This window comes from Polypterus senegalus, chromosome 16 (assembly GCF_016835505.1).
Source record: "Polypterus senegalus isolate Bchr_013 chromosome 16, ASM1683550v1, whole genome shotgun sequence".
NCBI lineage: Eukaryota > Metazoa > Chordata > Cladistia > Polypteriformes > Polypteridae > Polypterus > Polypterus senegalus.
In genome coordinates, this window is record NC_053169.1 from 24,552,432 (window position 1) to 24,578,520 (window position 26,089).

At 36.7% G+C, this 26,089-nt stretch overlaps 1 protein-coding gene across 3 annotated transcripts in view; it reads right to left on the reverse strand.

The window, feature by feature from the left end:
- kcnq5a (potassium voltage-gated channel, KQT-like subfamily, member 5a) overlaps positions 1–26,089 on the reverse strand; it is a 581,699-nt gene that overhangs the window by 57,468 nt on the left and 498,142 nt on the right. For 2 of the 3 annotated variants that reach the window (XM_039739028.1, XM_039739027.1), the window contains exons 7-10: positions 21,628–21,723; positions 15,227–15,321; positions 8,757–8,783; positions 1,982–2,038 (exon numbers count right to left, since the gene is read on the reverse strand). In XM_039739028.1, coding sequence (XP_039594962.1) covers positions 1,982–2,038; positions 8,757–8,783; positions 15,227–15,321; positions 21,628–21,723 — 275 coding nt within the window. The remainder of the gene's footprint in view (positions 1–1,981; positions 2,039–8,756; positions 8,784–15,226; positions 15,322–21,627; positions 21,724–26,089) is intronic. The other variant, XM_039739029.1, reaches the window with a different exon arrangement.

A 26,089-nucleotide genomic window follows, 5' to 3' on the forward strand; every position in this document is an offset into this window, starting at 1 on the left:
TCAAAAGGATTCTATACAGACTATAATCTTTTTATAATCTTTTACTTTACTGGTCAGCCTTAGTTTAATATGTTCTTATTTTTTCATCACCATCGAAGCACATTCAAAGCCTAATTTATTAAAGATAAGTTTATGTATGGTATTTATGTGGTATAGGTTTCTGTATTTCCATAAGTGCACTGCATGGTGTTTTGTTTGCTGTTATATTGCATGCTATTTCCATTTTACTTTGTTTGTTCTTGGAACTGGAGGTGTACTATCTCTTACACACATATGTACAGAGGTTCTTTTCTGGAAAGTCCACTGATCTTTCATATTTGAATTAATGGCACTGAATATTCCAAAAACTGTTGGAATTTACCAGAGCTTTGGGAAGTTCATCCTTCATTATTTATTAAAGGGAAATGTTTAAAAACAGCCATTAGAGTTGGGATTGCAGCATGTGATGGTGTGGGTTTTGGGCAGCTCTGATCTGCTCTGGAATTGTGCTCTTCTGTTAGTGAATAATGAATTATCATCCCTTACGTATCTGGCATAGCATGAGGGTTGATGGGAGCATGCAAGGGTTGGGTAATAATGTGAAAATCCATCCATTATCCTATCCGCTATATCCTAACTACAGGGTCACGGGGGTCTGCTGGAGCCAATCCCAGCCAACACCGGGCGCAAGACAGGAAACAATCCCCGGGCAGGGCGCCAGCCCACTGCATTTAATGTGAACAAGACAGCAATAATGTACACAGCAGTGTTGCTTCAAAAATATACCCCATATTAGAGAATGAAGACACTGCTTTATGTGTATCATAGGTCAAAGCCTGGTCAAACTTCTTCAGTCCAGCAAATGACACCATATCACCAAGACACAAGATTGATTCTGAGACAGTTCCTACCCTCAGCCAGCAGGTATTTTAAACTGTCAACAGTGATAATAACATTTACATTTTCTGTTCAGCTAGCTATTTATTGTTATTGTTTCCATCGTCTGCCTTGTACTAATGTTTTTTGCCTCCTGCTGAATTGTTGTTATAGCAGTAGTTGTTGTTATGATGCGTCCAAAGCACTTGTGGCATATGGCATTAAGGCTGAATTTGAATTAGAGCTAGTGGAATCAGATATGAAAAAAGAAGTACAGAAGCACAAGATGTACAAGAAAAACAGGGGAACTCAAGGATTTTTATCGATTACAAACCACAGAGACAGAAAACACAAACTGTAGTCCTGGTGAGTTGAAACTGCCAGCTTTAATACTAAATAAAATTAGTAAGTATAACAGTTACAAAAGGAACATAGTGTAACAATGATTGGTAAGAGGAATACAGTTATAAGAAGGGTGGGCATCGAGCATAAACTAAAAACAGAAGTCACTCTAAAACATTCTTTAAATTTATCCAGGATATGCATTAAACAAAGTATATTTTGATGTGACTTATTAATAAAATCATCAGGTAAATGTCACTGTTAAGTGCCCCATACGTTAGTTGAGGAACTGGAGCTTTGAACTACGCAAAGCCATTTAGCACCACATGAGACATGCCGTTTGTATAACAAACTTCACCTAGTAAATGTTTACCAAATTGTAATACAACCTGAATAGACAAAGGATCAAAGCAGGATACAACAAAATCACATAAGAAAATACACTTTGACATACTTTTTTGTTTCATGCGTACTGAAAGAAAGTACCTATTGGAGAAAGGCCCAAGTGAGATTTTTATCAAGGAACAAGGAGGCGTGCTGGTTAAAATATTGAATTTTGTTTTTTACATTTTTTATTTATTGCAGGCAACAAGCAGTGAAAAAAGAATTACAAGCAATTTGACAAGGGGTAAAAAGGCAAACCCACCAAATCAAGAGAAAAGCCCTAGGGAGGGCAGGAGAAATTTCAGAAAGCACTTAGATGAAATTTTTTTAATTGACCATGCATTCGCTGTTAGTTTGCATTCTCAAAGATTATGTTTTGACTATAGGGGATGCTGGATACCTATGTTTCCGTGATGTGTACATCCTGAACAGCTTCTGTTTATTACTAAGAAGCTTACTAGGAGTGAGGGGAAATAGAGGATCACATTATTCTTCATTAAACAAGTACAAAATAAAGTAAAGAAAAACAAACAAATGACCTGATTTTATGGCATGCAGGGTGGATTAAGAATGAAAGGCAAAATGAAATGCATGCTGTGCGTGACACTGCTGCTTATATTAAGAAAAGAAGACAAAATAAATGAAAAGTGCATGGCTGAGCTTGCCAGAAACTGAGTGTGTAAAAATGGATTGGCTGCAGTTCTAGATACCAATCTACTTGACATTAATACTTTTGACAAAAAAGACCAAGTTGTGATGCAAGAGACATACTTCTATTTTGTAAGGTTAAGATAAGTTTTCCTGCCTTCCTTTCACCATGTAAAATCATGCAAAAATTCAGGAGGTTGCTAAGGCAAGGGCACCACCAGGATGGCACATGGCAAAGTCAATGTTCCAGCAAGAGACCTAGAAGGACTTGCACTTTTTAAGAAATGGGAAGATTATGCGCTCATTGGTGCAATGACCCCAGAGGTTGCTAGAAGGAAAAAACTGAGTCAAGAATCAGAAGAATTATTTTTAATTGAAGGTTGAGAATGGGTAACAAGGGTTGGCAAATGATACAGCCACCCCACCAGGCAAACAGGAATTCACCACTACAGAAAACAAGTAGGTTATGGAACCTTGTTCTGTCTACCAGGAAAATAAAGGAAGGGGCATAGTAAATTATTTTTAAAAAAAAAAACAAAAAGCAATGCAATGCACAAATCAAAAAATGAGGCAGAAATCCATTTTCATTGCACCATGATGCCACGTATACTTTGTACAGTGCAGCATGTATATTTACCGGAAACACTCAAACTTATGGTACTTGAAGAAGTGCCTTTTAAATAACACAGCACCCCAGGTAACTCAACTGAGGTTGCTGCAATGTCCTTCACTGTGAGCTGATGTTGCTTCATGGCTTGTGTTTATGATGCTCACATCATGTGGTTGAACATTCATGTTTGTGTCTGCCCTTTGTTCTCCTAGCAGAGTGTATGACTTTCAGTTATCAGTTAGCCTGTACAAAGTGCATGTGCAGCCAATGTCCTCCTGCATGCACTGCTGCTTGCTTGCTGTGTCTGTGCTTGCATGGCCACTGGCCCTTTTCCTGTCAGCGACAGCATGCCATCATGCCTCCTCTTGGCATGAGAATAACCGAAGCCTAATTCTATCACCGAAGTACCTTGCATGACCAATTCATGGATTGTGTTACGTGTGCCATGGCATAAGCCCTCGACTGAGACCAAGATCAATCTGTAAGGCTCAGGGGTGCACAAGTTTTTTATGTTTCAGAAAGACATTCCTTACCATTTTATACATAGATAGATATATGCAATATTTTTTTACTTATTTTTTCATTGCCATTATGATATTCAAGCAAAAGTATATATTTGAGCAAAATAACACGAAAGAAAAAGACGTTCATCTGAATTTTATGTTTTCTACTCTTTAAAAAAATGTGTTATTCACAAAACCTTTTTTACGTGTCACTTGGAATGTGTTTAAATAAGTTTCTTAATGCCTGCTTCAAATGTAGCTGCTTTAGCTAGAAAATTTGAGCACTCAAATATACTGAGAAGATGAAAGAAAAATACACTGATCCATGGAAAATTTAAATTACCTTTTCATTCTTTACTAAAAGGTAAGAACAAAACTAGAATATGCCTATGTTTTTTTCAGTGATAAGAATTGCACTTTTAATAAATATTTGTTTTGCATTTAGCAATAAATGTCTGCACAGTGTAAGCTACAGAGGCATCCTGTTCAGTTTTATAGAATCATCTGTAAAGCACAACAATTGAAGTAGTCCCCCTTGAGTATACTGTTTGCCAGATACCAGAAAGCTTCTGAGACTTAAATTCTTGCATTCCTTGTTGGAATCAGTTGTAATATTCAGATGACTGGGGGTAACTTATTTTTGTTTTTAACTTACTGTACTGCTCTAAAATTGACCACTAATATAATTGGCCTGCAATGATTGTCTTGATGTATCTTGTATTGCTGTCTACAGACTGTACCTGTTTTGTTCTTGTTTTTTGATACTGGAATGTACTAATTCCCCGACTAGCCAGATAGGTTATAACTGCTTTCTGAAAAAAGAAATCAGTTGGATCTTTCCCTAAATTTAAAATTAGTCTGATCTTCTCCATTTCACATCAGCCATTTCTAGGTGGGCAGACATTTAAGCCACCAAATACAGGGGATTCTACTAGTCTGAAAAGTTCAAAGTAGTACGATTGTCTCCCAGAAAAGGATATTCAACTTTAATGGTAAATACAAAACAATGATATTAAACGACTTTCCATACCTTTGTAAAATTTTGGTGATGGCTGAATAATGTAAAATAATCGGTACACAATAAAGAACAACCATAAGTATCATTGTCAGGAAAATAATAAATGCCAGACTGCTCTATCAAAGCAGGTTATAGGCTGAATATGCTGTACCCACCTGCTGGTTTATTTCTGATTCTACTGTATGTTACATGTGTACTTTCAGCTACATGTTTTTACGTTTTGCTGTTTAATATAGTGCCTATGTCTGTACAGTTCTGTTTTGCACTATGCACATTAAGCCATTCTTCTGCTAATCTTATTTATTTATTTATTTATTTATTTGTTCAATCAACCAATTAATCAATTAATTAAGCTATTTATTTATTTGTTTATACATCATCTTATTGCATAGACATACACTGTATCCACTTACCTGCCGGCAAGTGTAGCACAATAATTTCATTATGGTCTCAATTTATGTTACAACTAGACATTAAGCCCGTTACAATAACGGGCGCTAGAACAGTAGTGCATAAACATTAGTAGGAACAGTCTATATTAAATGGCAAGGGACCTTGTATGTGGCTGTAATATGCGTCACTGTATTGTGTGTCTTTAATTTTCTCTCGCAGTAATACTGGTTTGTATTTCCATAAAATACCTGTAATTTCCTCTGACAGCAATACAGTGGAACCTCGTTCCAAAACTCTGGTTGTAACCCGATTTGGTCCTGAACCGAAGTAATTTCCCCCATAGGATTGTATGTAACTAAAATTAATCCGTTCCAGACCATAGAATTGTATGTAAATATATATTTTTTAAGTTTTTAAGCACAAATATAGTTAATTATGCCATAGAATGCACAGCGTAATAGTAAACTAAATGTAAAAACATTTAGAACAACAGAGAAAACTAACACTGCAAGAGTTTGCGCTATAGCGTTACGACCCGCTCGCTAAAAACGCTTTTTTTTAATGAGTTTTAAGCACAGGGAAAAAAATTTTACATTTGAAAAATCTGTAATTTAATAAACAACCAAGAAAAGTAACTTTGCAACAATGCACACGGGCGCCTGTGTGTGTGTCTCTCTTGCGGGCCTGTGTGTGTGTGTCTTTCGCGCGCCTGTGTGTGTGTCTCTCATGCACCTCTGTGTGTGTGTGTCTGTTGCGCGCCTGTGTGTGTCTGTGTGTCTCTCTCATGCATCTCTGTGTGTGTGTCTCTCTCTCACACGCCTGTGTGTGTGTGTGTGTGTATGTATGTGTCTCGCGTGCCTGTGTGTGTGTGTGTGTGTGAGACTCTCTTGTGCACGCCCCTGTGTGTGTCTCTCTCTCTCTCTCTGCACAGGCCCGTTCGGCCCCGCGCATGCGCACTTCACCAGAACACACACACACGGACACATGGACGCACACAGGGGTTTTATTAAAGAGGATAAAGATCTAATTTAATCTAACATCAGTAACATTGTAAAATGAAAAAAAATGTATTTACAGCTGGACATTTGAAGAAAACTATACTTTTAGTTTTCTGGACAAACATAAAACAAATATATTTAAAAGTTTTTTCTAAAACCCCTGGGGTTGGTTTATGTGGCATGCACAACTTCCTGTCCTTCTGATTATTTTTGCTATTTGTTTCAGTCTTTATAAGTAGTTCTTGTAAAGACAACAGGGTAAATGAAGCCCACAACAGAGTCTCTATGAAGAATCCCAGTATCTTCATGTGCACCACCTGCCATGATTTACATAAAAATATACGAGACAATAAGACCCTTCTATGAGGTGTCTGCACTACCTATATGTTAAGATCTGTTTAAAAGTTTAACATACAATCAAAAAGTAGTATGGAAATCTCATTCTAATTTTGTAAAATTTGCAAGGCAGCATTTAAATGTGATGAAACACAACCTTAATCTAGTAACTTATGATGAAACCCATCGTAAATTGTTGGACTAACGCAATTTAGATCAGCCTTAAGCGTCACTATTTTGAACATGTATTGAACATTTTTAAAAAAGCATAGTTGTGGATAAAGAGAAAGTTACTTTTGTATTCGTACACATGTTATGAACATAGACAATGCCCTGTGTTGGACTAATGTCTGATCCTTTCCATCCCAGGTTTGGTTCTGACCTTGTGCCTGCTGCTGAGGAGATAGACAGATTGACTGTACCGAGAAAAGTGGGTTCACAAACAACGACTGGATGTGAGCAATTGTTAATTCCTTTTATACTGGAAATTACGTTGGCATAACATCCAGCATGGCTGAAAAAGTGAGAAAACATTAACTAATGATGTAAGTCATACTATAAGGAAGTTTGTGAATTCATGTGCTGCATTACTGTTATGCTGTACAATTTCTTCTTGTTTTTCCAAGACGTTTAAGATATATAAGAGGTGCCGTTATGTCCCCATTTGTGTAGTAGATACAGTATGCTTTCAGTTCAGCAATGGATTACAGATTGACTTCACCTAGGGGACAATGCATACAAGCGATATAAATCTTTATTAAATGGTGCTGTCTCTCGTGGCTAGTCATTTGCTTTTCTTATTATATTTTTTGAACAGCACTGAAGTGATACATGGATAATTCATGTTTTGGGAAACTGCCTGTTGGCCTTATTACTCCAGTTGTGGGGCAGTGGAGGCTCTGGTCTTATTTTAGAATGGGTCCTTCAAAACACACAGCACTGGAAAGGTATTTATTTTTAATGTATTAATCTTACTTCAAGAAAGTAACATAGTATGCAATCAAGCTGATGAAATTTGCAGACCTTATACAACAAATGACTTCCAAATTAATCTAATAAAACAGTTGGTATTTAATACTGATTGTAATTTTGAGATAATTCATCTGCTCAGTGTATAATGGTAGTGTGCATCTTTGTGCCTGAAGTTGGAGCATTTGAAGTTTTCATCATTGCTTTAAACCAAGGGCTGCAGATACTCTTGTGGGTCAGCTTCATATCTGACTAGATACATAATCTTATTTTGTGTAGAAAAAAAATCAATGATTATGCCTAAAGATATGCTTTTTGCATGTAACAACACACAAGCTCTAGTTACAGACCTACTTTGGGAACTCTGTCATTTTTAGCTTTCAAAAATTCTGTTATAAATTTGATCACATCTTTACTTTCAGAATTAAGCACTTTAAACTATTGCCTGATTTCTGGCTTTGAATAAAAATTGTAAAACCAGTTGCTGTTAATCTCTGAACATAGTAAATGTAATGATAGGAAAGTCTGAATTAGAGTAAACTGCCCTAATTTGGGGAGTTCATAAGAAATGTAATGATTTACTTCATAAGGTAGATGTACACAATAAACAAGAATAGGAGCGTCACATTTTTGAAATATTAAAATGTGTGCTTCAATTTAAATGTTTAAAGTCTAAATATTCTTGATTGTAAAAGAAATTTGTCATTGTCATTGTTCACCCCCTGATTGAGGTCAATAGAGGGTTAGATCTCTAGCAAAGGATTAAAAATTCATTTATCGTCTAAAACGATACCCTACATGCTTATGCTTGAAATTCGTCATTTTTAACCTTCTGTCTCTTAAGGGGCTAGGACCACTGGTAAAGAATCATATATCAAAAATACTATCATATTTGTGGTCAGCAACCCCGAAACAGCAAAAAAAATGCCAATATGCCAATTTTACTGATCCTAGTTTGTTGGAAATTTTGTGAAAAGCAATAACTTAGACCCCTCATATCCCATTAGGGGGTGATCCCCTGGGGATGATTAATGTGGCCCACTGATCATTTTTGCTAGAGACACCAATTGGTTTACTCTTTATCATAAGAGTGTAATTTCCTACACAAAATATGATACAAAGGTAGCCTAAAAATTAGGTTTTTTTTAATCTAGAGGGCCTAAAATAGAGGGGAACCCCATAAAGTTTGACATCAGGGATCAAATGGTACATCATATGTGTAAGGGATGTCTTGTACTGGTGAGTCAGGAAGCATCATATAAAAAAAAAAAAAACTGAAGAGATATCGAAGCATTCATAAGTTAATTTTTATGAACACAAAAGTGATATTGTAAAACTGAAGAAAACAATACAGTAGTTTCTTATGAAAGCTGCACTGACTCTGGTTTCTTAGGCCACCACAAAATAACAAAAACAATACAAGGTTATGGCAATGATTTTTTCTGACTCATTTTGTTATTAGTTATGGATGATACATCAGGAACTTGGTCTCTGCTGCCAAAGGTGATCATTATTCATCCTGTTCATTTTTAAAATAAGTCTGCCAGCTATGGAAAAGGCAGAGGAGTGTTTTTACTTTTTATGTTGACCAATGTGAAATAAAGTAGGTGTGCTTAATGAAAAATCATAACGGATTAATGGTAAACTCAGATTAATTTGAAAACAGAAAGAAATAAACCAAGAAATATGATTTGACTAACCTGCTTGAAGCCTCGCCTTGGTCTTTCCTTTAAAGGATCATAAAAAAAGGAAAAGAGACAAAGGTAAATTCATTAACTACTTATATATCTAAGAAAGAAAGAAAGCAATATGCACAAACAGTGAAAACGCATCAGTCACAGTTCTACATTTATTTTTTTAGTTTTACATCAAGTAAAGAAAAAATAAATAAGAAAATAAAAAATACAAAGCACAGCACAAAGAAGCAAACAAGCGGGACTTGAACAGATGTCATATATAAAGATATAATGAGCAAGACAAACTACAGGGACATGCAACAAACAGCAGGCAGCCGTGCATGCTACAGTACACACAGCAAAGCCCAGGACATACCAAGCAGACCAGAATGGAGAAACATTATAAATAAAGAAGAGTGATGAAAAGAGAAGGAGAAGAGGAACCTGCAGATCTGATCTGAGCTGAAAGCTCCAATTTAATTTTTGATCCAAGTGAAAAGAAAAATTTGCCAGATAAGTGACAACAAATTAAAACATCACAAAAAGTGGTTACTTATCCTTTGCAGCCCTGCAGGGTGTGACTTTAGGTATGGACATTGTGTACTTATGCAGCTTACTTCTAGGTGATATGTGAAGTGAATAATAATTTGGTTGATGGTACACTCAGAAATATCTAGGCCCTGTTATTTTCCAAATTTTGCCTTTTTGTTTAATTTGTACATCAAAGTGGCCAAAGAACCAAGCCAATCTTAAGGAAGCTAGAAAAAAAACCCCTCTTGGTATTATAAGCGAACCGTATTTTAAGTAATAAGACATTGAGATACATAGCTCAGTGGTTACTTAAGAAAACATGGACAATGGGATGAATGGTCTACTCTAATTTTATATATTGACTTGCATAGTCTGAAACAACTAACGTCTAAAAGTCTACTGTATATAGTGTAGTGTAGTGATATGAAATAATCACTTAATATGTACGACTGCAAATGTAGTTGGTTTTAAATGGGCCTTCTGAATATTACATAGTTTGCTGCCTGCCTCTTTACACCAATGCACCCTTTTAGTCTTCACTTGATGCTACTGTGATTGTTACACTTCAGTGCAAATACAAGCTAAAAAATGTAAGGTGAGCAGTGGTAGTGCCGTTGTGCCTTCTTCTACTGCCTGCTACAAAAGGCCATCTGACACCTCAACACTGAGAATCTAGTAAATGTGACTGATTATAATCTCATTTAAGTTTTTTTTTTTTTTTATTATTTAAATTCCATTTATTTCATACACAATTTGGTGGAGACTGATCAAGACACCAGTCCATTATATAGTAAACACTTACCAAGCTCACAGTGGGCCATTTAACAGATGTATGCCTTTAGGATTGGTGGTAAGAAAAAAACTTTGCAGACACAGGTAGAGTGAACAGACTCCACACAAGCAGTGCCTCACCCGTAAGGAATTGCACAGTGTGACACAACACCCTCATCCAGTCTTGTAGATGGCAAAAATGGCGGCAGACTGGTCCTTGGAATTATAGGCCCTCATTTCTAATATTGTGATAAAGACAATCGCTGCAGCCAGCGGCAGATATGGTTCCTTAGCTGTGGCGATGTAACAGCAACCCCCTCTTGCCTGGTTACAGATTTGAACCCAGGAATCTTTATATTATTAATTTAAAAATGTATATATTGTACTGGAGCAGAATGGTGTTTTTGCTGCCTCTATGAAGACCAGGGTTTGTTCCCCAAGTGTTCCCTGCATAACGTTTACATGTTCTCCCCGTGTCCACTTGGGTTTACAATGGATGATCCAGTTTCCTCCCACAGTCCACAAACATTCAGGTTAGGTGAACTGGCGATTGTAAATTGGCCCGTGCAGTGGTGTGGTGTGTGAGTGTGTGTGTTCTCCCTGCAGTGGACTGGTGTCCTGTCCAGAGATTGCTTGTGCCCTTGACTCCTGGGATAGACAGTCGTGCCCTATGTATGCAGAGATAGGCTCCCATGCCCCATGACTGCTGGGACACGGCCTTGCCCTGGATAAGTGAGTTACGAAGATGGATGATTGGATATACTGTATTGTACTGATTATATCTAGGAGGTAGTATATTTTGCTACAGAAACTACAATGTATGTGCAGTTGAGATGAAAAGTTCAAGTCAAGTGAGCATCCACTTGTGGGATGAAGTTGTACAAACCTGTCGGAATATGAACATGTAGGTGTAATTTTGTCACATGCAGTAAGGTGGTTTCAGAGGGTTGTTTTTAAAGCTTTCTGATTGTTAATTACCACCTAATTTGTGGGCCTACTCTCCATAATAAGTAAGGGAAAATGTCTAGTTCTTTAGACATTAGGAGTCATGAGACAGAATAGTGCTAAAGGCATAATTAAGTTTTGTAAGTGACTTGACTTCATCAAATACAGATTACATCCATCCATTATCCAACCCACTATATCCTAACTACAGGGTCACGGGGGTCAATCCCAGCCGACACAGGGCGCAAGGCAGGAAACAAACCCCGGGCAGGGTGCCAGCCCACTGCAGGGCGCACACACACACACCCACATTAGGGACAATTTAGAATCGCCAATGCACCTAACCTGCATGTCTTTGGACTGTGGGAGAAAACCAGAGCACCCAAAGGAAACCCACGCAGACACGGGGAGAACATGCAAACTCCATGCAGGGAGGACCCGGGAAGCGAACCCAGGTCTCCTTACTGCGAGGCAGCAGCGCTACCCACTGCGCCACCGTTCCGATACAGATTACAATTTTTACATATACATGTGTGTTGACTTCAGTTCACATGACGTCTACGTCATATGCAAAGCTTGACTGTGAAGCATAAGGATGCTGGCTCAGACCTCATCACTCACCCACCCCGTGACCCTTGCTAAATAAGTGATTTATACCTGTAAGGTGTCTTGGGGTGGTATTCCCTATGCAAAGATGCAATTTTAAATAGTTTATATATTGCTGCAAGGAAAGACTTTTGCACTGACCTATTCACTAAAGAAGCTTGTTAAAAGCTCAAGCATTCCATTGTTTCCATAGGTGTAGGCGATAACCCAGTTTTAATAATTATTTAATATTGTAACATCCTTGATAATAATGACCATCTGGTGTACCATTTTAGAGAGTGTTTTAGTAATATTTAGTCTAGAGTGCTTCATGAGACTGATAAAATCCCAAATCAGCCCACATTCTAAAGGTATGTCCCTCTCACTTAAGCACAGAACAAACAGTACATCAGTCACGCCTGCTCCACCAAACTTATTTCCCAATCTAAAACGTATTAACTTGGGTCCTACAAGGAACTCCTGGCTGATTATGTGTGTGAGTAGCAATCAAGTGCCGTGTAATTTAAAAACACCTTTGCCAAAAGTAATTATCGTAAGACCGGGGACCCAAAAATTCCTGGAATAGGTCAATAGCACATTAATTGGTTGTAGTTATCTAATATGTCGCTAGGTATCGCATGCCTGCAGTCTGGTTAATCAGTCTGCTGAGTGGCATTGTGCTGATTTGATCAAGTGCGAGACAAGACAAGTTTATTGCATCTAAATTAGAGTATTTTGAAGGTGTATAAAAGAGAATTGCTGTTAAGTTTTAGAGTAAAAGTATGAATTTTTGCCCGACACCATCAAATATTCTGACAAATACTGTAAAATCTCTACTTTTTAAAAATCTTTTTTTAAGCCACTTGTTATTTCTGTGTTTGTTGTCAATACATGCACAGCTTGTCCTTTGAAAATGGAGATCTGAGTTATCTTACTTACAGCTTGTTTTATGGTAAAAGTGAAGACACACTGTAGCAATTACATGGCAGCTGGTTTCCTTTTTCATCAGCAACAATGGAAAACAGCAAAATTTGTCTTTTTTTCTAATTTTAATGGACTTAAACCTGATTTTTGAAAAATATTTAAATGTTAGCTACACTCTTTTTAATGATCCAAGTATAGCTTCTGAGCGCACATCCTCATTGGTGGCTGTGAAATGTAAACTATTCAGTTATGCAGCAACTTAAAAAAAAAAAAAGACTCAAATTATTGTAGTCCTAATTTTATTTTATTTCTGTGCCTGCATCACTTAAAGCCAAAAAAAATAATCTGGTGTCAAATGTATGGTAATAGAATTATCACAAGGATTGACTTGAAGGAAGGGGCCTTGAGGATTTGAGGGATGCACAGTGTTTCACATGCCTGCCTGCTTTATCTTCAGCCCAGAAGCTGATGGAGTAGATCCAGAACCCTAGCCTGGTTGAAACTCTAGTCCCCGAGCTTCCTCTTCCAGTCTGCAGTTCTTAAATACCCCAGGAATACACAAGATGAAGTCAGAATGATCTGGACCAAGGATGACGCACTGATGAAGGTGACTTCAATGTTGTCAAAAGCTATTATTTTTCCTCCTAACACCATTCTTTGTTTTTTTTTGGCAATAGACAAGTTTACCCAACTAGAAACCAATCGTGTTTTCAGTTGATGCATGCAGGTTTCTTTACAGTTGGGTTTCTTAAAAACGCAAGTCTCTACCACCATCCACAAGTGAATTCAGTCAGAAATAGCTGAAAAAATGTTTCATCTTTACCATTAATAATAATAATAGATTGTATTAATATAGCGCCTTTCTCATGCTAATCTAAACTTTGTCAAGGCCAGTTTAAGGCTGAACAATTGAGGTGTTCATACTTCATGCAGGCTTTTTTAGCTTATTTTCTAGAAATAAAGTGTAAGTGCAGGTTATGTGCTTTAGCTTGTGCTGTAACTAACAGGGAAGCTAATTCCCATCTAGCAAAAAATTGAAGCCTTTGTGGAACATTATGATTTTTGTGCATTATCATTCATTCCATTTTAATTGAAAAATCATCTTACTAGTTTATATAAAGCATTATTTATTGTAAGTAGTGTGCTAGCCATCGTTACTGTCCAAAATTATTTTTTATTAGTCACCCAACCCTAGTGTAAAATGATGCCGGCATGACCTACATGTTCTACAAGGCCAGCAATCCCTATAGGGCTGTAAGTATGAACAGTTTTGTACAGGATATATTTATCAAGGAATTAAAATTTAAACTATATAGCACTTTTCACAGGGCATTCTGAAATCTGTAATCAGTATTATGGACACATCTTTGGCTTAACTTTTCTGAAAGATGGAAGTAAACTGGAGGTCAAGTGAAGACATTAATTAGGTTTGGCTCCTAGGCAAACTTCAACAGTGAAAATGGCACGGTACACACTGTACTGTAGTATGCAATTATTTAATTTTTTAACTTCTCTATTGCTTAACAATGATATAGTGTGCTTAAAAGTAAATGTATGGTTATACTCTAAACATAATGTGTGGAATATACATTGGCAGACATTACGTTGAAACTGTGCAGTGTACTAGTTTATGAAGTTCTTGTCACCATGATGGCTAAGAGAATTATACCTTTTTTAGTCTTGAACAGAGGTCTTCACAATTCTTAAAGGCATCTGTTATTTTAGAGAAGTTTGAAAAATTACAAATAAACCTAGAACAAATCCACTTCTTTTAAAAGATTTGCTCACTAATATTTAGTGCATATGGTATTTGTGTGTGTACTTACCACTGTCCCAAAAGCAATGGCTTAATATGCTTTTACAAAAAATTCTTCTTATAATTTTGTATAAAGCTGTAAACTTAAACACTTCAGAAATCCTTTTGAATTATTTAATCCCATGGAATGCTATAAGCACTCGCACTACCAGTGTGTTTTGACAGCTCAGTTGTACTGTTTTATTGTGAGCTGTTCTCTCCAATATAAAGTATATTTGTATGTTTATATCTGAAATTTATTCATGTGTTTTTTAATTTCCAATTTTTAGTTCACTTATTTATTTTCTACAGAAACTACCATTGCTCTGTCTTTATATCATGGCTTAAAATTTTGCTTCGTATTTCTGCAATACTAGGGCTAACAAGAAATGATTTTCATTGAACTCTGAGGTATAATGACCAGACAACAAACTGAAATTGAAACTGAAATCCTTGCTAACTCAAAAACCACTAAAGAACCATTCTGGTAATAGATACTTGTTGAGCTTTGAGTCTGTCCATGAGGCTCTTCAGTTTGTTTGTTTGTTCAAATCGAGGTTAAAAACATGCTAGAAGTGCACAGAGTCAGCTGCAATTGAACATCAGCACGTCTGATTTCTTTTCTCCTGGTCAGCTTCACCACAGTGAAGCACCATGCTCCATTAGACAGGGTGTGTGTAATTTTTGGAAGAGAACGTGCACTTCAACAAGCCAAATGGCAAGCTAATAGTAAATAATATCAAGCAGATATCAGATTGGACAATACTGGTCTGTTTGATGGCTGTAGTCCTCTTTTGTGAAATTACAAAAAGAAAGAAAAGCAGTGGAAAAACCAAAGGCAAGTAGGTATAGAGAGGCAGACCAAACAGATATGCCACTGATCAAGAAAGCTCTAGGAACACAGACACCAAAGTACAACACCAGCTGCCATATTTGTACCTACTTTGTAGGGCTGCAGGTATGCAAGGCCTTCAAATGAGGCTTCCAGGTAGCAATGGAAACTGAGTTCTCATCAGCCGCATAACTACGCCATACACACTACGTGCAGGATGTACAAAAAAAAAAAAAAGAAAAGAAAAATAAAATAATAAAAGGGCAGAGGGCAGGTGGGAAAACAAGAAAATTCAAAAGAAACAAAAGAAAAAGAAAAGAGGCCAAGGATGGGAGCAGGGATAAAACAAAACAAAAAAAAATGAACAAAAAAAAAAAGAATTGAGAAGCAGATTAGTAAAAACCAATACAAGTCACAGCTTTCTCTTCATTCACAGCACGGATACATGCCTGAGAGCAGGGAGAACACTTTCATAGTATCGCCAGGTAGCTTTCAGGAAAGTTCGGCTGGCGTCAGTAGAGTAAAACCTCCAAGTAGCCTGGTGCATGGGGAAAGACACAAAAGGCACAAAGGAACCACAACATGTAAAGAACAATGATCAGTTATTTGCTTCTGACATGCAGGAATATCCCTCATGTTTTAACAGAAGACCAAGTTGTTTAGCCCATTTAAATTGGCTAAAATGGGGCATCGCATGCAGTGCACTTCTGTCAGGACTCCATGGGTGTCTGCATTTACACAGTTTACTCGTCATTACACTTCATTAAAAAGTAGATTATTAGAAATAATAAAAACAGGAACCAATCCTGGATGGATGCCGGTACATCAGAGCACAAATAACAAAATAAATGTATCTGCCTTACTTAGACATTATCTAAGAAGACCTTTCTCTCTTTTCCCCATATGCCACCTTCAGCCAAGCTTGCTAAACTCGTTTTTACCTTTTGCTTTATGTTTATCTACTTTTTTTCTACTGAGATGGCTAATGTGCAATCCCACCCATGGCACATGGCACTCTAGATCTCTGACTTTGTCATTTGTTGTGACTTTTCTGTCTAATTTCAGAATTTTCAGTTGTACATCCTGAAGGGGTGCTGTACCCCACTGGTATCCTAATTAGGCCTTTCTAACCTAACCTGCAACCTTATTTTCATTCTATATGATCCTTTATTTCCAGGTCAGGCCTTGCCTACTGAATGAGATTAAGTTCTTGTATGTTCGCAGCCAACAAATTAATTATACAATGATTGTGAAAAGAGAGAGAAAGGACCTGACCTGACAAACTCGAAGGTTGAGCTGAACACTGCAAAGTAGTCCATATTAGAAGTCGGTTTTAACTTGCTGTGGCTAAAAGCCAATCTCTTCTTTATTTTAAACATTTTGATTAAAGTGAGATTCAGAGGCATATTAACCCGGCACTACTTCTCCCATCCTGGGCTGGAATGTTAAACTTCACAGAATGGCTGATCAAGGTTGTCTAGAGTTTGTTTGCACGTCACTGTTCTTGTTAGTTTTTAATATCCTTGTTGTGACATACATGTTACACTACAGGTCTGAATTAAAGACAAAATGCACATCATTTTTTTTTAATGCACTCCTTTAAGGTGCAGAACCATTTTAACTGAGTTATCCTTGAATAAAATAGGGGTGTCAGGGTCTAAACCATCAAATACTTTCAACAAAATCAGAGTGCAAATAAAATCTATAAAAATGTATAAATGCCTTATAAGATGTCAAGTCTTTCAGAACCTGCCCTCATTTTCTTCCCACGCAGCTACCACGCATTTTTCTTGCCTAATGGTTTCTGTTCTTGCAGTTAATGCATAATGTTGATAGCATGCTGCTTATGCTCAATGAATCAACAGCTTTACATGGCATCTGCACTCTTTCTTTGAAAAAGTGACAAAGGAAAAAGGAACTAGTAGCTTTTCAGTTCCAGCTTCCTCCACATCATGTTTTTCAGGTCACGAACACCACAACCAGCTCCTGAACAAAGTCCCCACTCTTTTGTAGGGTATGTATATGCAGCTTAAACGTCCAACCTAACAGCGTGCCTTTAGAGTGCTAAAAGAAACAGGGGTTGATGAGATAAGCGTAGATTGACGTACAGGTAACACAAGCAGCCTTTATCAGCCGAAAATCAGATTTGGGACTCAGGCGTAGCTTTGCTAACTACTGTTTACTCTGCTTCAGTGATCCTTGTTATACAGGTCCACTTAATCCACATCACACTTGTGAGTGGTTGGAGTCTATTCCAACAGGAACCAGTTTTGGACAAGGGACAGTCTAGCACAGGGTACACACCCTCAATGACTCATGCAAAACTATTTAGAATCACCAAGTAACATAACACACACATCTTAGGAGATGCAGAAGATAAACTGGGGTATGTGAAGCAAAGTTACACAGATACAGGGAGAACATCAGAACTGACCACTTTTTCACTGTGCTTCCCAATATTTTATTTAGCATACTTTATATATATATATATATATATATATATATATATATATATATATATATATATATATATATATATATATATATGTGTGTGTGTGTGTGTGTGTGTGTGTGTTAGACAATTTTAACTGTCCCTCTGTGAGTCCAGGCCCTGATGTGGACTAGTTCCCTCTTCTGCTGTTGGACAGATTTAAAAAGGTGTGTTTTTTACTGGTATGTATTATATGTACAATTACTACTGCTAACAAATTGTTCACAAATATCAAAAACAATATAGTTGTGTTTTTTCTTTTTCTGCCCACGTTTTCCTTTGTTATTCCTTTTCCTGTAAATCTCCCCTTGTACCAAATTCAATCCACCCTGTTTTGTATTATGTTAATAGTTTTGTTTCTTATTTTACTAGGTGTGCTCTATCAATCTATTGTTCTCCATTTTGTGCCATATCCTCCTTTCAAGCATTTTCTTTTATTCTACAGTATTGTAACACACCATCAACAGTGGATTTCAAAACTGTTCAGACATCTTCACTTTCTGCACACTTCTTTTTCATATATATTTAATTTTAAATGGATAAATTTAACATCTTGACAATAAATCTGCACTCTCTTGTCCATAATGTTTTATGTTTTTAAATCAAAAACTGAAATCTCTTATTCATAGAAGTATTCAGACTCTTAATTCAGCAGTTTCTAGAAGCCCCTTTAAAAGCTCTTCTAGCTTAGAGTCTTCTTGGGTAAGTCTCTACAAGCTTTACACACTTGGACTTGGGGAAGTTTATCCCATTCTTCCTGGCAGATCCTCTGAATCACCATTAGACACCATTAGGGAATCAACTGTAAATGTCCATCTTTAGGTCTCTCCACAGATGTTCTATGGGGTTTAAATCTGGACTTTGGTTGGCCGACTCAAGAACAGTCAGAACCTTGTCCCAAACTCACTCCAACATTGTCCTGGCCGTATGCTTTGGGTCATTGTCATGCTGAAAGGTAAACCATCACCCCAGTTGAAGGTCAAATGCACTCTGAAGAAGGTTTTCTTCAAGGGCCCATTCATCCTTCCTGTTCTTGCACCCCATAGCATAATGCTATATACACCATGTTTTACCGTAGGGATGGTATTAGGTAGATGATGAGCCCTTACAGTTCTGCCCAAAGAGTTTGTTTTTTGCCTCATCAGACTAGAGAATCTTTTTCCTTATGTCCTCAGAGTCCTTTAAATACCTTTTACTCAAGAGTGGCTCCCATCCAGTCAATCTCTCATACACACCTAAATGATGGAGTGCTGCTGAGATTGTCATCCTTCCAGCAGGTTCTCCCATTTCAGCAGAGGACTTCTGTAGCTCTTTTAGAGTGACCATTGGGTTCTTGCACACCTCCCTGACCAAAGCACTTTTTTTCTTACAAGGTTTGGCAGGACTACCAACTTTAGGAAGAGCCCTGGTGGATCCAAACTTCTTCCATTTCACAATTATTGAGGCAACTGTGCTCTTGGGAACACTCAAAAACTTAGAAATGCATTTATCCCCTTGCCACAATCTGTGCCTCACTACAATTTGATCATGGAGGTCTATAGAGAGTTGCCTGTATTTTGTCCTGACATACTAAATTGTGGGACCTTCTTTACACAATTGTGCGCCTTTCTAAATTATGTCCAATCAATTTGTGTTGCCACTGGTGGATTCCAATCAAATTCTCGACATGTCTCAAGGTGAATTAAAGCAAACAGGATATACCTGAGTACAATCTGGAGTGCCACGGCAAAGGATCTGAATACTTCTATGAATGACACCTTTCAGATTTTGATTCTTAGTAAACTTGCAGACCTTTCTGGAAATATGTTTTCACTTTGACGTTATGGGTTTTTAGTGTAGATTGATAGGCAAAAATGGCAAAATTATCCATTTAACATAAAATCCATGATACAATAAATTCTGTGAAAAACAAAGGGGTCTGAATGCTTCCTAAATCCACTGAATAGCAAATTTGTCCATAAACTGTGGTTGTGTTCTAATTAGTATATAAAGTTATAACGCATTTTACTTACCTAATAGACTGTAAATAGTCACTTACAATTCCATCTGTTTATTAGGAATTGTTAGTGTTCAATGTATTGCCAAAATTACAAAAAATAAAAGGTGCACCAGCTAAAATTTAGAAACATTTTACTCAGCTTAATTAAAAATTCTGGAGGTTAATTATATTTCCAAAACTGGAAAAAAGAGTAGGGAGATCCTGACAAAATTGGAACTTTGAAACTGATTACAAAAATTGCTGTTTGCTTATTAATAAAAATATTGCACTCAATTTATGACCCAAACCACACAAATGGAGGTGAAATTAAATCTAAACGGTAACACTAAAATGAACTGTATGTGGCTCTATCTGCATTCTCCACAAATTTATACGCTCTCATTCTTGCTTAATCCAGTTCAGCACTGGCACCAGGTTTTCAGTCTACTGCAATTTAAAAAGTTTTCATTCTTGATATACTTGTAAAATCAAAAAGTATTAGTGAACCAAAAATAAAAACATTTTAAACTATCACACATTTTACTTTGAATTCTTAACTTTTGATATATCACAAAAAACACTACAAAATAACACGGAGATCAAACCAAAATGATCATACATGTTTTAGTCAGCTTACTAACAATGCTCATAACAACTCTCAACCCTGTTTAAATTAAAATCAGAATAAATTGTTTTTGATCTTCCAGCTGTCCATCTTCATTTGCTTCAATATACCTAATGCCTGTTTGTTAAAGGGAAAAAAATTCTCAGCGATGCTTTTTTAAACTGAACTTCTCTCACTCTTTTCACCATACTTGAGAATGTAATGTTTTCATTAATAAATAACATGACTATAAAACTTGTTTGGCACAGTAAGTTTAGTGACATCCCAGCTGTTATAAGAGAAATTAGCTGAAAGAGCTCCAATGGCCGGCATACAAGTTGTAATTACAAGGAGCCCCAAAACGCACAAGTCCCAAAAGAACTTCAAAAAATGTCCACTAGAGGGGGAAATCACATCAAAAATCCTGGCCAGGCACAAAAAAATACCTCATAGAATCTTTATAATTTATTCTTCACAAAAAATGCTCTTCAATAACAATAAAGCTCCATGGAGCACAAAGGTATTTGCCAATTACAATAAGGCAATCCAGTACAACCAAAAGGAAATCCCACAAAGAGTCAAAATACTGAGTGAGACTTGTCACAAATCCACTAAATCACTAAGCACATTAAATTCACAAAAAGCACAAGAACTCACCACTCCTAAGCATATTTAAAATGAACCAGCAGGAACTGTGGGAGAAGCTCCGGATATGCAGGCAGAGAGCAGTTCCTGACAGGTGGCCCCGCCTCTTGGGGGACCACCCACATAACATAAGGTGCATAACAAAGGCAGCTTAAGCACAAAGGAACCAAACAATTCACCCTGAACCTGATATTTCTCGTGTATTTCACAATATTAACATAAACATGAACACAGAAGACATAACACAAAGATTTGAACCACAGCCAGAGGAGGTACCCTGGATGAAATATAACATAAGTGGCCTAATTTAGACACTACACTTCATTTTCAGAGATATGTTACTACACCAAAGGCATTCTGTAGGACTTTCAAACTGAAAAGATACCTTTGAACACACAATAGGTCTACAGAGCAGACTAAGTCAGTGTACCGATTGAATAAATATTTGAAATGCTGAACAGAAATTAATCCCTTCACTGTTTTGAGTAACACAGGGAAATCTGCAAAGAGTGTTTGTTATTCAGTATTTTAATGCACAAATACATTCATAAATAAGTCCTCTACACAACAGTATCAATGAGCACTGAAAGGAAATGCATTTGGTAGCTTTAGGGATTGTTGTACGAAATGGAAGGAACAAATTTTAGCTTGGAAACATGAGCTTAACTTAAGCCATGCAAATCTACACAGTTTAGTGCCACATTAGCATGAAATGTGCACTGCTGGCACATTTTTGTTTGAGAAGGATCATTATTTCAGTCACTTTTTTGACAAAACAAGAATATTACACTCACTTGTATCAAGCTTGCTGCAGGATTTCTTCTTTTTTCAAAATGCTTCTGACGATGTTGTTCTTGCACCTTCAAAGCAAAACCTGATCCCAGAATTCCCTAGATATAATCATAAAAACACCTCCAGATTGGAAAAAGTCAGAAAACCCAAGTGATGCAAGTACCTCTGGGTTTCACTGTCTGGTGAGGAAGCTAAATGTGATATGACAATACGGACAATTTATTTAACTAAATATTAAGTATTACATTTTTAAAGAACACTACAGGTGAAAATGAGATGACAATAATGGTCCATTTAGGTAGACAATAATGCTTGTCTACCTAAATGTTTTGACCTGCCCCCTGGTACCCAGTTAGTTTGAGGCTGCTTTGAGGTATTTATTAAAAGGCTCTGATGTGGTAAGAATTAATGGTGTACATGTGGAAAGACAACTCCCCATCTGTTCTTATGGCCCTACTGATGACTCTTATCCATTTGGGCCCTACTGAGTCTATAGGAGAGCCAACAGCTGAGGAACAGCTACTGCCATAATCGAGTATCAATATCTAGACACTGAGAGACACTAGGACAGACTCCACACAGATGAGATTTAAATGTAATTATTTTAATATTAGCACACTTGAAATCTCAAACAGAAATCATGTTGAATACAAAATATAATTCATAGTTACAAAAATGTAATATTCAAACAATAAAACTGTCATTATTACAAGTCTATGAATATTTTTTTTCCTTTTTCCTACCCACAAACTCTAACCCTACTTAAACTGTTTCTGATGAAAACCATTAAAATCTCAGAAAATGAAAACAGCAAAGAAAATTAGTTTTTTCTTGGAGAGTTGCAGATTAATGAGTCGTCCACTTCTAATATTCTGAACAGGTTGTGCGCTTGGCTGGTGGTTAGTTAGATGGCGTGTCTTTGATGAGTGTCTGGTCGTTTAATGCTTTTGGCCCTAGCCTTACAGACTTTGAATTTCCGGCCTGGTCACTATTTTGATACTTCTCTGTTTCTTTTTTTTTCTTTGCCTCTCCCACACTAGACTGAGATGAAGGTTCTCTTTTACTTATTTTTTTTAAGGCAGAGTTTGATATTTAAGCTTGGGGGCCAGATAAAAATAATTGCAGTCTCAGCTGTACTACTATATATTTACATCACATTCCATGCCAACAATGCTAAATTGTTTGAAATATAATTTTACAATATGAAGCAAGCCTCACTATTAACACCTTTAAAACTTTGAAGTTATGATAAAGTACATGAATACCATTAACAATATTTAACTGACAGAAAATATTGCTTTTGAAAGTTTGTTTGTCTATGTATTGTAATTGTGGACAAATACTCTCCTATTTTAACAAGTTAGAAAATGTTCACATAGGCTACCTTTTGGGTGCAACTTAATTAACAGATTTGAAAGTTGGAGCGTTTTCTTTTGTTTATTTGCTTCATCAAAGAGGCCAATATCGTGGCTTTTGAATATTTTTTCACGGGTGTATGTGTGATGGAGATTTGCTCAGACTGCCACGCTGCTGTTCACACAGGCAGACATTGGTGTCTGGTATATGTATAGAACCGTTTCAATCATTCTGGCAAACTACTGAGGATCTGATCAATGACAAAAGAGAATATCAATTCGATTCAATTTAATTTTATTGTTTCAAGTGTGAAATTTGGTTTGTGTATCCGACGTGTAAAAGAGGAATGTACTTATATAAAAAATGTAAGATGAAGTGACCTCTGTCAAGCTAAATCTGAAACAGTAAACTAATTTTTAATTGAAACTGTCCAGAGTATTTGCCTGTTTTAAGGATTGGCAATGTGAAAGAGACAGTTGTTTTGTGCAGGACAGATTATAGTATTCATGGATCCATTAATCCTCTAAACCTGCTTACCCAGGGCAGGGTGCAGCTGCCTATCCCAGTAATTAATGGGAGCAGGTAGGAACAAGCCCTGGACAGGGTGTCAAGACATCAGAGTGTGAACACACACACATACATATCAGTGGCTGATTTAGCACTTTCAGTTCCACTAAACTGCATGTCCATTAACTGTGAGAAGAACAAAGCAAACTCATGCAGACCCGCATGCTAACTCACTTTTGGACCTCACAAACAGAAGGGAAGCTCATCTTTCTGATGTTTTGTGTTTACATGCCACAACAGAATGGAAAAAAGAAAAAAGATGAGCTGAATTTGCAGCTAAGTTCACCATAGTTGTTACCCGTCATACAGCATGGTCTCCTTTAGGCAAAACGCAATTGGCTATCCATAAAAAGGGGCCAGCACAACTGTGCTGGAAGATGTCACTAAATGTTACATGTGCAGTGATGCGATCAGCAACCGTGGTCGGCAAATCTGACATACCCTACAACTAGAAGTTGCGTAATGTGACCTTGGCTTAAGTTAAGAAAATTTCTGTTCTGATTAGATATTTGGCTTTGGAGGCTTCCGTGTTTACATTTTTGAATTACTTGTCTTGTTCTTTCATTAAATATATATGCTTCGATTGAGAAAGTGTCCTCTCTCTTTAACCATGAATTCTGTTCATTTTAGCGTCTGGGGTTCTTCCCCCTTTCGACTCTCCTAAAAATGACATTCATTGCTCTAGATTATTTTTTTCTTCTGTTAGTTGGCATTTTATAGTATTAGTTATTTTAATTAGTTTAACTTTTGCTTATTATTATTCTCTCTGATAATAAGCTATTTGTTTGTTAAACTTTATTGTTTTCTCTCCTAAGCAATTCTGTACATTAAAGATTATTGAAAATAATAATAAAAACAAAAATTAAATACACTTACCTTGTTTTAGGATTTTTGGGGCTCGCAGTTCCTTGTTCTTCCCTTAATCATAATAGCAATATACAATGCTCCATATTACAGTAACAAAACATATAGTTTGGTACAAGCTAAACACACCAGATATTGGATTGTTTTGTCATTCCAACAGTGTAGCTGTAACAGCAAACACTATTCATTTTCATGCTTAGAATTTTTATCCTATCTGTGTTAAAAGGAAAGTAGGCTAGGAGGCCAAGCTGGATGGCAGAGGCATCATCTTTTCAACAGATCAAGGGTAGATGATTACCAATTTAGCACTGCTTAATGATGCACAAGAAATTTACCACAGAGCTCAAAATATAAATTTCATTTTTATGTGGCTGCACTGCAACTAATGACTAAGGGCAAATAAGTACAAGCATGTATAGTGTGAATAGTCGTCTACTGCTTTTGTTGTCTTTATGCTGCACTGCATGCACAAGTATTGGGCAACTCAGTTTTCAGACCGTACCATTATTTTTATGTATATTTTCCAACTCTAAACCATATACTTGTAAATCTAAAGGCCACTTTCAGGTCATGTATAATTGATTAATGGCAGAGGTGTGGCTTAAAGTGATTAACGCCTTACATTAAGATGTGGATTAATTATTATTATTTTTCATCACCTCAGGTAAAAACGACATACCTAACACTGAAATGTGAAATCAGTATCATTCAAGAAGGCCATGATCTTTATGCAAGAAAATGATTCACTGCATGTACCCAAGTACTACACTGCTTAGCTAGCCAGCAAAGGCCTCAAATATGACCAAATAATGATCTGGCCCTCTTCCTCCCCTGACTCAAGTCCTATTGAGAACTAGTGAGCACTTCTCAATGGTGGTATTTGCAGTGAGGGAAGACAGTACACTTCTTTGAACAGCATTAGGGAAGTCATGGTTGCTGATTCAGCTAAACGTCACCATGAACAGATCAAACAAAATGACAACTCTATTGATGAAAGGTTCATGGAAGTTAATGAAAAGCAGGGTGGCTATATTGGTCACTGCATTTTTTGAAAGAAAAAAATGTTACTTATTAATTGTTATGTGTCATTCTATGTTATTTATTTGTTGCACTTACCACAAAAGTTAAGAGTAAACAAGCAAATGAGAATAGAACATGATTTGAAATTTAGTAATCTAATAATTTTATAGACTACATAGTTGCCTAATAATTTCTAAGTAAGAGATGATTCACTGTTCTTTTGTTAAACATTTAGGTTTGATGTAAAATTAAATTTTGGATTGACTGAGATTGCTGTACAGTAATCCCTCCTCGATCGCGAGGGTTGTGTTCCAGAACCCCCCACGATAGATGAAAATCCGCGAAGTAGAAACCATATGTTTGTATGGTTATTTTTATATATTTTAAGCCCTTATAAACTCTCCCACACTGTTAACATTATTAGAGCCCTCTAGACATGAAGTAACACCTTTTAGTCAAAAGTTTAAACTGTGCTCCATGACAAGACAGAGATGACAGTTCTTTCTTACAATTAAAAGATTGCAAACATATCTTCCTCTTCAAAGAATGCCTGTCAGGAGCAGAGAATGTCAGAGAGAGAGACAGAAAAGCAAACAATCAAAAAATCAATACGTGCTTTTGGGCTTTTAAGTATGGCGAAGCACCGCAATAAAGCGG